The sequence below is a fragment of the Bombina bombina genome, chromosome 2 (assembly GCF_027579735.1).
Source record: "Bombina bombina isolate aBomBom1 chromosome 2, aBomBom1.pri, whole genome shotgun sequence".
NCBI classification, from domain to species: domain Eukaryota; kingdom Metazoa; phylum Chordata; class Amphibia; order Anura; family Bombinatoridae; genus Bombina; species Bombina bombina.
Genome location: NC_069500.1, coordinates 184,418,975 through 184,431,344, shown reverse-complemented (window position 1 = coordinate 184,431,344; position 12,370 = coordinate 184,418,975). Strand labels below are relative to the sequence as shown.

Genomic DNA, 12,370 nt, shown 5'->3' with positions numbered 1-12,370 from the left:
TGGTTATTCATATTTTCAGTATGGGTGGCGATTTCTACTGACAAAAGCAGCTACTTCAAATAACACAATAAATGCAAAAAAGTGTTGTTTGCAAGCAATTAAAAATACACTACAGCAGGTAAAATTGACCATTGGGAACATATTTAAGGGTGTCGCACCTTCTCAATATAAATTTTATTTTTACCATTCCCAGTACTGGTGTTTTACAAGAAAAAAACTGCTACCATCCAAGTGTGCACAGCATAGGGGCAATGACTGGGCAATGCAAACTATAAAAATGTTACTGCGCAGGTGGTGCTCACTGGCTCGTGACTCTACTCCATGAGAGTCACTGGTAATGCAGTGTATATTTACCCATTCTGACAGTGTTGGGTTATAGCATGCTGGTTGCATTAGTTGCTCTGAATAGTAGCATGCTGTGACAGCATTATTAGATAGACGCCAGGTGCCTCCTGTGTTTGTTTTATTCCGTTGAATAAATTAGAAGATTTGAGCTTTCATGAGTGCAGCTATAGTTCTTTTTGTGCTATGTCATTGGTGGTCTGTTCCACTGCTCCTTGTTGGTACCCCATAACCCGAAGCTTTAATTTGGCCCGTTATCTGTAGCCAGTACTTGTATATATGTGACAGCATTATTGTTTGGTCCACATGCTATGAGGATGATGTTTGTGATGCACTCTGCATGCATAGGGATTGTAGAACCACTCTAGGTTGGAGCTGCTTTGGATTACACATCACAACTGGACTTTTAAACTTACCATAGCAACTACTGTGCACAACTACAAAATAATAGTAACTACTCACAATGTTATTGCATTTCTTCCTGTTCCTGCAGTTCTTTTCAAATCAGTACTCATGTTTCAAAGGCTTAAAGGTGCCAGATACTGAAGCTCCGCCTCCTTGTATTGGGGGCTGCCATCTTGGAGCTAAGGTATTCTCACAACCGGAGACAGAAGCTGTGCACACTCACAGATCAGTAACACTGCCTATTTTTTGGAGGTCATATAATGTGCTTCAGGTTAGGGTGTATTATACAAAGCAGGAGCTTTACATTTTGCAGTGGCTGCATTGTTCTATAATAATGCAGAGTGCTTTTTTTGTTTTAATATATTTTGTGTAACTGTAAAACTGTATAAAAAAAATTAAAATTATTTGAAAGCTCCTGCTGTGTATCATGCACCCTAACCTGAAGCACATTATACAGCTGTGAAACAAGTGGACAATATTACTGATCTATGAGTGTGCACAGCTTCTGTCACAATCTGTGAGAATACCTGAGCTCCAAGATGGCAGCCACCAGTACAAAGAGGCAGAGCTTCAGCATCTGGAACCTTTAAACTATTTAAACAGGAGAAATTATTTGAAAAGAGCTGAAGGAACAGGATGAAATGCAATAACATAATGAGTAGTAACCATTATAGGGTGGTTGTGCCTGGTAGTTTAATGTCCCTTTAACTATGAAGAAGATTAAAGGGATACTAAACCCATTTTTTTTTTCTTTCATGATTTAGATAGAGCATGCAATTTTAATCAACTTTCTAATTTACACTTATTATTCATTTTTCTTTGTTCTTTTGCTATCTTTATTTAAATAGCAGGAATGTAAAGCTCTGGAGTCAGCCCATTTTAGGTTCAGCACCCTGGATAGCGCTTGCTTATTGTGGCAAATTCTAATGCAATTTAGTCAGAGGAAAGAGGAGGGATAGTAAACCCAAATATTTTATTTTGTGATTCAGATAGAGCATCGGTTCCCAAACTGTGGGTGTGCCTCCCCAGAGGGGTGCCAGAGCTCTTAAAGGGACATAATACTCATATGCTAAATCACTTGAAACTGATGCAGTATAACTATAAAAAGCTGACAGGAAAATATCACCTGAGCATCTCTATGTAAAAAAGGAAGATATTTTACCTCACAATTTCCTCAGCTCAGCAGAGTAAGTTCTGTGCAAAAAAAATATACTTCAGCTGCTGCCCAGCTGCAGGTAAAAAATTAAATAAGTGAAGAAATGAACAGCAGCCAATCAGCATCAGCAGTGCTGAGGTCATGAACTCTTTTACTGTGATCTAATGAGATTTCACTTAACTCTCATGAGATTTCATAGTAAACTTCCTTAAACTGAATAGGGAAATAAGAGGAGTGTGCATGAAAGCTCACTCCCTTAGCTGTCCAGGGACAGACATACTGATTTGCTGCTTAATCTCCTTTGCAATGGGGTTTGAATACTTAGGACATTTTGAGGTAAAATATCTTTCTTTTTTACATAGAGAAGTTCAGGTGATATTTTCTAGTCAGCTTTTTACAGCTATGCTGCATCACTTTTAAGTGTTTCAACATTTGGGTATCATGGCCCTTTAAGGGGAGGCGCGGGAACAGGAACGAAAGTGTTATATTTTTATTTTTATTCATGTGCATTGCCAAACTCCCCAGCGAACAGCAACGTGACAGGGAGACTGAGCATCATTGGTGTAAGTACAGATGGCCAAGAAGCGGGCTCTAATGATAGTTTCCTTGTCTCTATAACCGCAGCCCTTATTGTGAGCACTGTACTTGCTGTAACTAGGATGGCCCTCAGCTGGTGCACGAAAGCATGTGCTGGCTGTTCCCACTGTAGAATAAGATTTTGCCTCACAACTATATAGATATAATAGATATATTCATTATACAAATATTATATCTATATTCTACAGTGGGAACAACCAGCACATGCATCCATGTACCAGTTGAGGGGCATCCTAGCTACAGTAAGCACAGTACTGAACACTGACTCATAGGCAGTTATAAATAATTAATATTCATATGTTTAGACAAGATCCTGTGTGTGTATTCTTGTGCATGTGTGTTTGATTATGCAGATGCTTGTGCATGTGTGTGTATGATTGTGCATGTGTGTGTATAATTGTGTTTGCGTGTGAATGCTTTTGCGTGTGGGTGTGTATGCTTGTAACTATGTGTATGCTTGTGTGTTAAAGGGCTTCTAAACCCAAAATCTTTCTTTCATTATTCAGATAGAGAATAGAAATTTAAACAACATTACAATTTGCTTCTATTATTTATTTTGCTTAATTTTTTAGATATCCTTAGTTGAAGAAAAAGCAATGCACATGGTGAGCCAATCACACGAGGCTTCTATGTGCAGCAACCAATCAGCAGCTGCTGAGCATATCTAGATATGCTTTTCAGCAAAGAATATGAAGAGAATAAAACAAATTAGATAATATAAGTAAAATTAGAAAGATGTTTAAAATTGCATTCTCTTTCTAAATCATGAAAGAAAAACTGTGGGTGTTATGTCCCTTTAAGATAAACAGGGATCCTAATGGCACTACTTAGGTGTAAATTCAGGAAGTACCTTTAATTATAGCCTCTTGTCAGCTGATCAGTCAATTAAATTAACGCCTTAACGACCAAGGAAACTGTCACTTAATGACCAAGGACGTACCCTGTTTCAAGTGGTGGAAGCGATCGTGATCCCTTTCAGCCACTTTCAGGGTATTGCAGCGATGTCTCGATATTGAGCCATCGTGCAATACCCTTTTTTTTAACAACCGATGCAGAGAGAGACACCCTGTGGCCCTCTCTGCATCTGCAAGCGATGGTGCCAAACGTTGGTGGGTGGGAGCCATAGCAGGGAGGCGGGTGTGCGGAAAATCGCTGGAGGATATGCTACACTATGGAACTGTAAAGTGAAAGGGAAGGAGGGGGGGATAAATGTTGGATGATGGCGGCAAATAGGTAGAGGGAGGGATCCTACACTGCAGAATATATATTAAAAAAAAACAAACAAAAAAACCTATTTTAGTACTGCCAGTACTTAAGATAGTGGTAACAATTGTGGGGTGGGGAGGGGAAGAGAGATGTTTGAGAGAGGTTGGGGAGGGATCAGGGGTGGGATATGTTAGGTGGGAGACTGATCTCTACACTAAAGTTAAAATTAACCCTACAAGCTACCAAATTAACCCCTTCACTGCTGGGCATAATACAAGTGTGGTGTCCAGCAGCATTTAGCGGCCTAATTACCAAAAAGTAATGCCAAAGCCATAAATATCTGCTATTTCTGAACAAAGGGGATGCCAGAGGAGCATTTACAACCATTTGTGCCATAATTGCACAAGCTGTTTGTAAATAATTTTAGCGAGAAACCTAAAGTTTATGAAAAGGTTTGTGAAAAAATTAACAATTTTTTTTTTTATTTGATCGCATTTGGCGGTGAGATGGTGGCATGAAATATACCAAAATGGGCCTAGATCAACACTTTGGGTTGTCTACAAAAAAATTATATATATATATATATATATATATGCAAAAAGAAGAGTGCACTCACCAGGTCTTTTCAATGGTTTATTTATTTATACATAACCAACGGCTAGCATCATTTTGTACAGTTTGCTTAATTTAGATATAATTGGTTGACCGCACTAAACATGCCCAATAGCTTGGGTCCCACAACGCTATTGTCTAGTTTATCGTTGTGTATTAGACTATATGTTTCATACTTGATGTATGACCATTTGAACTGAATGTGCCTGATCTACACTAGGTCTGCCGCTTTGCATATGTATTTAATCCTTATTGTAACTTGCTAGAATGTATATGTACTCTACTTTTCTGGGGTTTATTAGGATCCTGTTGCCTACAGGGCACGCCAAATTACTCTGATGTCATTTTTATATATATATATTATATATATATATATATATATATATATATATATATATATATATATATATATATATATATATATATATATATTTATATATTTAACTTGTAAAATATATTCTGGCTGACTACTCCTGCTGTACTATGTTTTGCATATATGTATTGTTATACTTTTGTCATGTTATGTTTCTGACCATTCACACTCGTTGCTGGGAATAGTGATGTCATCAAGTGGGTGGCACCCTACCCTGGAGAGCGTGTGATTGGATGGTCTCTCGGTTATAAGGATGTCTGATGTTGGAAATTGCACACTTGCTTTTTTGTATGTCTGAGGAAGGGGCTAAACCCCCGAAAACGTTCACTATCTAGGAAATAAACGATTGAAAAGACCTGGTGAGTGCACTCTTCTTTTTCTTCTACATATTCTGTCTGCTGCACCCCAGGCATTGGTGACCTGTTATCTGGAGTGCTTGTCTTTACTACTTATTAACACACACATATATATATATATATATATATATATATATATATATATATATATATATATATATATATATATATATACATACACACACACACACACACGTGAAGGGTTATTCAGGGATTCCTGACAGATATCAGTGTTACAATGTAACTATCGCTAATTCTGAGGGGAGGAAAATGGTTTGGAAATAGCAAAGTGCTACTTGTACTTATTGTCCTATAACTTGCAAAAAAGCAAAGAACATGTAAACATTGGGTATTTCTAAACTCAGGATAAAATTTTGAAACTATGTAGCATAGGTGTTTTTTGGTGATTGTAGATGTTTAACAGATTTTGGGGGTCAAAGTTAGAAAAAGTGTGGTTTTTTTCAATTTTTTCATCAGATTTTATAAAAAAAAAAAGTATAATAAATTATATGATATGATAGAAATAATGGTATCTTTAGAAAGTCCATTTAATGGCGAGAAAAACTGTATATAATATGTGTGGGTACAGTAAATGAGTAAGAAGAAAATTACAGCTAAACACAAACACCGCAGAAATGTAAAAATAGTCTTGAGAAAGGTCTGTTAACAGGCCGAAACGCGTCGACAACTCGACATACTACTGGTAAGCATATTTTCAATACCCTAATAAGGTGTTCAATCAGCTCTGCACTATTGTACTTTTTGTTTTTTCCACATGATTACTCAGTGTTTATCACCAACAAGATGGGACTCCACTATTAAGATTACACCTATTTCCATTTGTTTATTTTTATTTTTGTGTCACCCAGCACTATATATATATATATATATATATATATATATATATATATATATATATATATATATATATATATATATATATATATATATATATATATTGGGGGGGGGTTTAGATTTTTTGTTTATTACATTTTGTGATTTACATTTTTATAGTTTTTAATCATTTTTTACCATTTGGAATTAACTACTTCATTTTAAATTTTGGACACATGTATCACTTGTGCACAGGATTTTCACAACTATTTGCACAGATTTTTCTCCCATTGGATACTTCATTTGTGACTCTATGTGTATTGTCCTCCACTGAGACCTTTTCTATTATTCAACGAGACTTCACCATGTTTGTACCATATCGTTTGCTTTAACTTTATTATACTTTTCATGTTGTTTTATGATATGTTAATTTTTACCCAATTTTTTATGTGTATGTTACTCATAAATCCATGATTTTGTAACCTTCAGTGATTAAAGCCATATTATTGTCTGTATTAAACCATTTACACTTATTCACCTCAGCCTTAGGCACTAACTTCATTTTATACACAGCATTGCATTTAACTAGGTCTACTAGGAGACCCATTGAAGAGAGCAGTAGGTGCACCCATTAGCACTAGGTCTACCCCCACTTAAACACACAAAATGTAAAAATAGCCTTGGTGCTTAAGGGTAAGAAAATTGAAAAATGGTCTGGTCACTAAGGGGGGGTTAAATTATACTGCAGATCTAGTAATATTATGGTCATGGTGCTGTGTACTATTGAAAAACCACACTGGATCAGTGCAAGACTGATAACTATGTACACTTGGATAGCACTCACATTCCTTAATGGATAAAGAAGTATAGAGCAACGTGATTGTGGCAGAAATAAGCCGTTTTAAAATTTAACCTTTATTAAGATAATTTAAAAGAATGAAAAAACATACTCACACACACCTTAAAAACACAAGGGAGTTTTTGCTGGTAAGAAATAATGGTAGATGAAGTCACATATTTGGGGAAGCCAGAAAGTGGCAAAACATGTTAGGGGACAGGGGGGAGTTTAGTAGCTTTTAATTAGCAAGGAGAAGCTGGTAATTTAGCTGATACCAGCGGGAAAAAAAGATATATTACTAACAACATGCTGCAAATGTCCATTGACCTATAACTATTATTATTTTTCCAGCTTGTACACATTTATCGTGGGCATTATCATATAGCCAGGGAGGTTCATATAGGCCGTCTGAGTAGAAAAATTTGGTGTATTATTATTATTATTTATTTATAAAGTGCCAACAGATTCCGCAGCGATGCCCATGGGTACAAGGATAACAGTACAATGGAGAAACAATACGATAAAAGACAAAATTTTACAGACAAATAAAGGGGGAATTGAGGGCCCTATTCCCGTGGGAACTTACAGTAGCACTTTATTCATAATTATCAAGGAGATAACACCTGTTATAATAGATTATCTAAATAACAGTACCTGAACTGTAAAATGTACACGGAATATTTTCATATGCAGTTACTTTGACAGCTCTAATTAAGGGGACCACAGTATATCCAAACGCTAGAGCCGCAAACCGCTTAGTGAGTATAGGTTTTTCTGCTGGTATAAACAGTGCTATTATCACATCTTTTTTGTAAGTATACTCTGCATGACCTGCATTTAATAATATGTATGTACAGGCTATGGATTAATACCTACATCCTAGGTCTGTATCTTATACGTATTAAAGTACCATCCCTGCCATATATGTGGGTTCATCTACCATTATTTTTTACCAGCAAAAACGAACTTGTGTTTTTAAGGTGGGTGTGTGTGTGTGTGTGTTTTTCATTCTTTTAAATTATACTAATATAATAATAATAATAATAATAATAATAATAATAATAATAATAATAATAGGTTAATTTTAAAACAGCTTATTTCTGCCACAATCACGTTGCTCTATACTTTTTTTTATCCGTTAAGGAATGTGAGTGCTATCCAAGTGTACATAGTTATCAGTCTTGCACTGATCCAGTGTGGCTGTGCCTGTGAGTGTATGCTTGTGTATGTGTGTGTGTGTATATGCTTGTGTGTTGTGTGTTGTGTGTGTGTTCAGCTTGAAAGTTTTTGCCAAGGGGGGCCCAATGTGCAAGACTTTGAAAACATCTGAGATAGAGCATGCAATTTTAAGTAACTTTCTAATGTACTCCTATTATCAATTTATTTCTTTGTTCTCTTGGTATCTTTAGTGAAAAGCAAGAATTAAAGCTTTGATGCCTACTTTTGGTTCAGTACCCTGGATAGGGATTGCTGATTGTTGGGTACATTTAGCCATCCAATCAGCAAGCGCAACTAAATCAGATTTGGTTTCAGAATTTACACTGATGGCAGTAATAAATATGAGAATCATTTTCCATCATTCATATACTTCTGAATAGCAAGATGTGATCAGTGAATGGAAAAAACAAGTTTTTTTGTTTTTAACTCTTAATGATGATATCCTACAGAAAATAACAGAATAGAGACAATCCAAGTCTTATCTACTTTGATTTTACAACTTCCCTTTTTCATTCTCCCATTAGCCTTTTTATGACGTTATTATTTATACATCCTGGATTATAGTTTAAGGTCAGGAAGTCAAATATTTAGGCAATTTTAACATGTTACTTAAATAAACCGCTGAAATATCAGATTAGCAGCTCCATTTGTCTGCTATTGCTAATGTGCAATTAACAGAATATAAGGACAGTGGCCTTGACAAATGTACTATCATAACAGTTTGTGATGCAAATTTGGCATTCCCCTTTCGTTCCACACAATAAATTATTTGTATATTTATCTATAATTGAAACAATATTACGAGGTGATGCATAACACTAAAGTTACAATTGTTACCTCCGCACCGCCCTGAGGTTCTCGGCTGCCCATAAACCATCGCAACATATCGCCGAGACCCGGTTATACCGGACCTGTTGTGCCTAGAAGAATCAGTGCGTCACCCTAACACAGAACAGAAAACAGCACTTCCCGACACCGGGCTGACAATAACAAGCTACTAGGCCCAACCCTCAGACACATTCACCTAGCAACCATTTGTAAATGGTAGCGGCTAGATTCCATCCCTCTAAAGGACACTCTGACATCACAGCAGTGATCACATGGTACAGAGAGCTGAGTGAGGAAGCAGAAGTGCGGGAGACTCAAATCGATACTAGGATATTTCTTGTTTTCCTTCTGCTGCTGTCTGTGTGTTTCGTCAGGAGTTGTTATCTGGGTTTATGCTGGACATGGAAGAAACACTAATGTGAGAAGAACATGTGTGATCACGAAGCAAGAAACTGGGATCCTGATTATAAGATGCTTTAAAACACCCAGCCAGAGATTTGTAGATTGTCTTTTTTTCAACTCTGAATAATGGGAACCTCATCTGTGCCTGCCTAGGATTTGTGCTAGAAACCGGAAGAACTGGTTGTGGGAAAATATTACACATGGGGCCCAACATTTTCTTTTATTCTTTATTTTCTAGGAGAGAAGCTGTTATCTGGGACTGCAGATGAGCAATGGGAAACCACTAAGATAAGTAAAACTGAACTTGTCTTGTTTATGTTTGTGGGGGTATCAGTCATTACATAATTAGTGAAATTCAGCTACAATTGTTAAGTTGTATATTTGAAGCTTGCATTTAAAATGGACATTAATTTATAAGAACAGGAGTTAATTTGCTTATATTGTCAATATATATCTTAACTACCTTCTTTATGTGCTGGTGTTACTACACTATGACACCAAGGGGATTATGGAAAGGAAGGGGTTAATGGCTGTTCTGCGTATGACTGATGGGGAATAGTTATAGTATTCTGTGTTACTGGTATGAATGGGCATCATTCTCTTTTTCCCTGTGTGTCTGTCTCCTTATGTATGTGACTTTCTCTGAGTCAGAGAACAAAAAACCCACACTTAGCAAACAAACGATAGTGTGCGATCCAAGCAGCCGACTTACTGCATTCAATCTTAGGGGACCTTGCGCTGATCTGTTCACACTCCAAAACCCAGGGCACTGTACACCATCGGAATTCAGGACTCTTTCCTTTTCGCCCTGTAATACTCTGTCGCTAGTTGCCCGGGAACTCACTGAACTCGATCAGCTGGGTATCGGTCACTTCCTCTTCTGTTACGTGCGGCTTGTTGATTGCTGATCACTGCCCCAAACGTCACAACCAGGTGTGCGTGTAGCGTCCTATCCAAATTGAGGAGAGGAGGAGGCAATCCACCAGGGGAAAGCCTGCTGTGTCCGTGCTCACTGCAAGGGAATCGGATTACAATACTGCAAATAAGGAGACAGGAGCACCGGTTGATGAAAAAGTACAGCGTTTATTCCATGAATAACGCTGTACAGATAAAGAATCCACAGTTCATGTGTAGGTTAGAATAACCTCCTAAGGTAAATGCAAAGGACATAGGCAGCAGTTGGTGACAAATGACAGGAGGAAAGAGACAGCTGACGCGTTTCGGCTTTTCAGCTGTAGTTTTAGCTGATAAAAGTGATTAAAACGAGCGCCCTTTTTCAAGGGCCATTCCTCATCCCATTGGTCAACCAAAAGGACCAATCCTCTCATAGAATTAATTAACAAGTAACTTGAAGGTTGAGCACAGAGTCGATACAAACAGGGGTGTTATGACCATACTCTGATGTGTAACACACTAAAGTTAACTAAGGTTAATTGGTCATTCGTAGCGCAATATGATCATACAGTCTTGTACATATATTTCTTGTACATTGATACATTTTAACATTCTGTTGTTTCTAATTATGTATACATTAGATATTTGAGAGAAAAGTTGTTCTCAATATATATATATATATATATATATATATATATATATATATATATATATACACAGAGGGGGAGGGGGGTTTTCCATATACATGGGCTGCCTCAAGCTTTTCTACACTTTTAGATCGATATCCCAAGGCCTAAGGTGTGTTGCTGAATGCTAATATACACCCATTATTTGTCTCAACTATACTGATAGGTGGACCAGTTGTGTGTGCCCATGTTCACTATGTGCCCATTTATAGTCCTATACGTATGTATGCGCTACTTAAATTCCAGATAAACATTATGTTTGTATATCAATACGTTATATACCAGATGAATTTATGTAAGTGAACTGAGTATCTTGTCCGTTATACTAGCCATATGAAATAGGTATGCATGTTCAATACAATGTATGGAAATTGGAATAGAAACCTAGGATACACTCAATTCATATATGGGAGGACAATTGCATAATCTATAATAGTTTTTAGTATTGGAAAACTGACGTGTTGCACTATTATGCACTAGCCAATTCCTTCTCTAAGGGATTGGTTCCACGCCCTTTCTGTGACATTAGATAGTATTGTTAGTAGGATTATTGGCCATTTAATTCCAGTAGTTGATTAGATCAAAGGCTGAGTTTAATCCAGAAGGTGTTCTGGTCCTCAATTTGAAGATCCAGAACACCTCCTGTCTTCCAAGTGCCTTCTCCCTGTCTCCACCTTGTGGGGGAACAGGAACACTTTCAATAGCCCTCCATCTAAAGCTTTCTGTGCTTTTGTCATGTCTTAGCGCAAAATGTTGCACCAATGGAGTGCTTGACTTACCATTTCTGATCGTAGAGAGATGCTCCCTTATCCAGGATCTTATCTCCCTAGTAGTCAACCCTACATACTGAATTTTACATGAAATGCACGTTATCAGGTATATAACAAATTTGGATCTGCATGTTATACATGTTTTTATTTCAAATTGTTGTCCTGTGGCTGTGGACTGAAAAAATTCACCACATTCCACTTTCTCACATGCTACACATTCCCTATAGTTACATCTGTGCATGCCCTTTACCAGTAGCCATGATGACCCACTAGGCTCATCCGATTTCAATTTAGTGGGTGCCACGATGTTGCCAATGGACTTGTTTTTCCTGTAGGAAAAATTACAACCTTGCTTGGATATTTCCGTCAAATCATCATCTGCTGAAAGCATGGTGTTATGGTTGCCTCCAGGCTGGCTGGAAGTTGGACCATAGAAAAGGATGCTCCTAGCGCTCACCAAAGGATCATCAGCACCGTAGACACCATAACTACTGCGTAGCCACCATAAGTAATGCAGACTCTACGAACCACCGCTGCTGGGCTGGTATCTCGCCGTCTGCTCTGCGCCCTGGACCTACGACCAGGCTCCAGTAGGTGAACCTCTTCCTTCTGTAGAGCGAAGCAGGATCAGGAACAAGAGCTCAGTAGCTAAGGGAGTATGAAGAGCATAGCAATCCCTGTAGTGATTATAGCTGTCCCCTACAAACATGAGTCAAGGCTGCAAGTTAGAGGGTCAGAAGAGGTCTGAGGTGCTGGAACACCCAGCCTGGTTTTTATTGAGGTTAAATGCAAAAAGGACACTCTCAGGGGGAGGCATAAAATCCCCAATCACACATTTGGTACATTTAGATAG

General features: G+C 37.6%; 1 protein-coding gene across 1 annotated transcript in view; it reads right to left on the bottom strand.

Annotated features, from left to right (window-relative positions):
* WDR41 (WD repeat domain 41) overlaps nucleotides 1-8,991 on the bottom strand; it is a 411,686-nt gene extending 402,695 nt beyond the window's left edge. Inside the window, exon 1 of the mRNA XM_053701379.1 lies at nucleotides 8,775-8,991. Coding sequence (XP_053557354.1) covers nucleotides 8,775-8,822 — 48 coding nt within the window. The 5' untranslated portion in view covers nucleotides 8,823-8,991. The remainder of the gene's footprint in view (nucleotides 1-8,774) is intronic.
* Nucleotides 8,992-12,370: the final 3,379 nt, after the last annotated feature.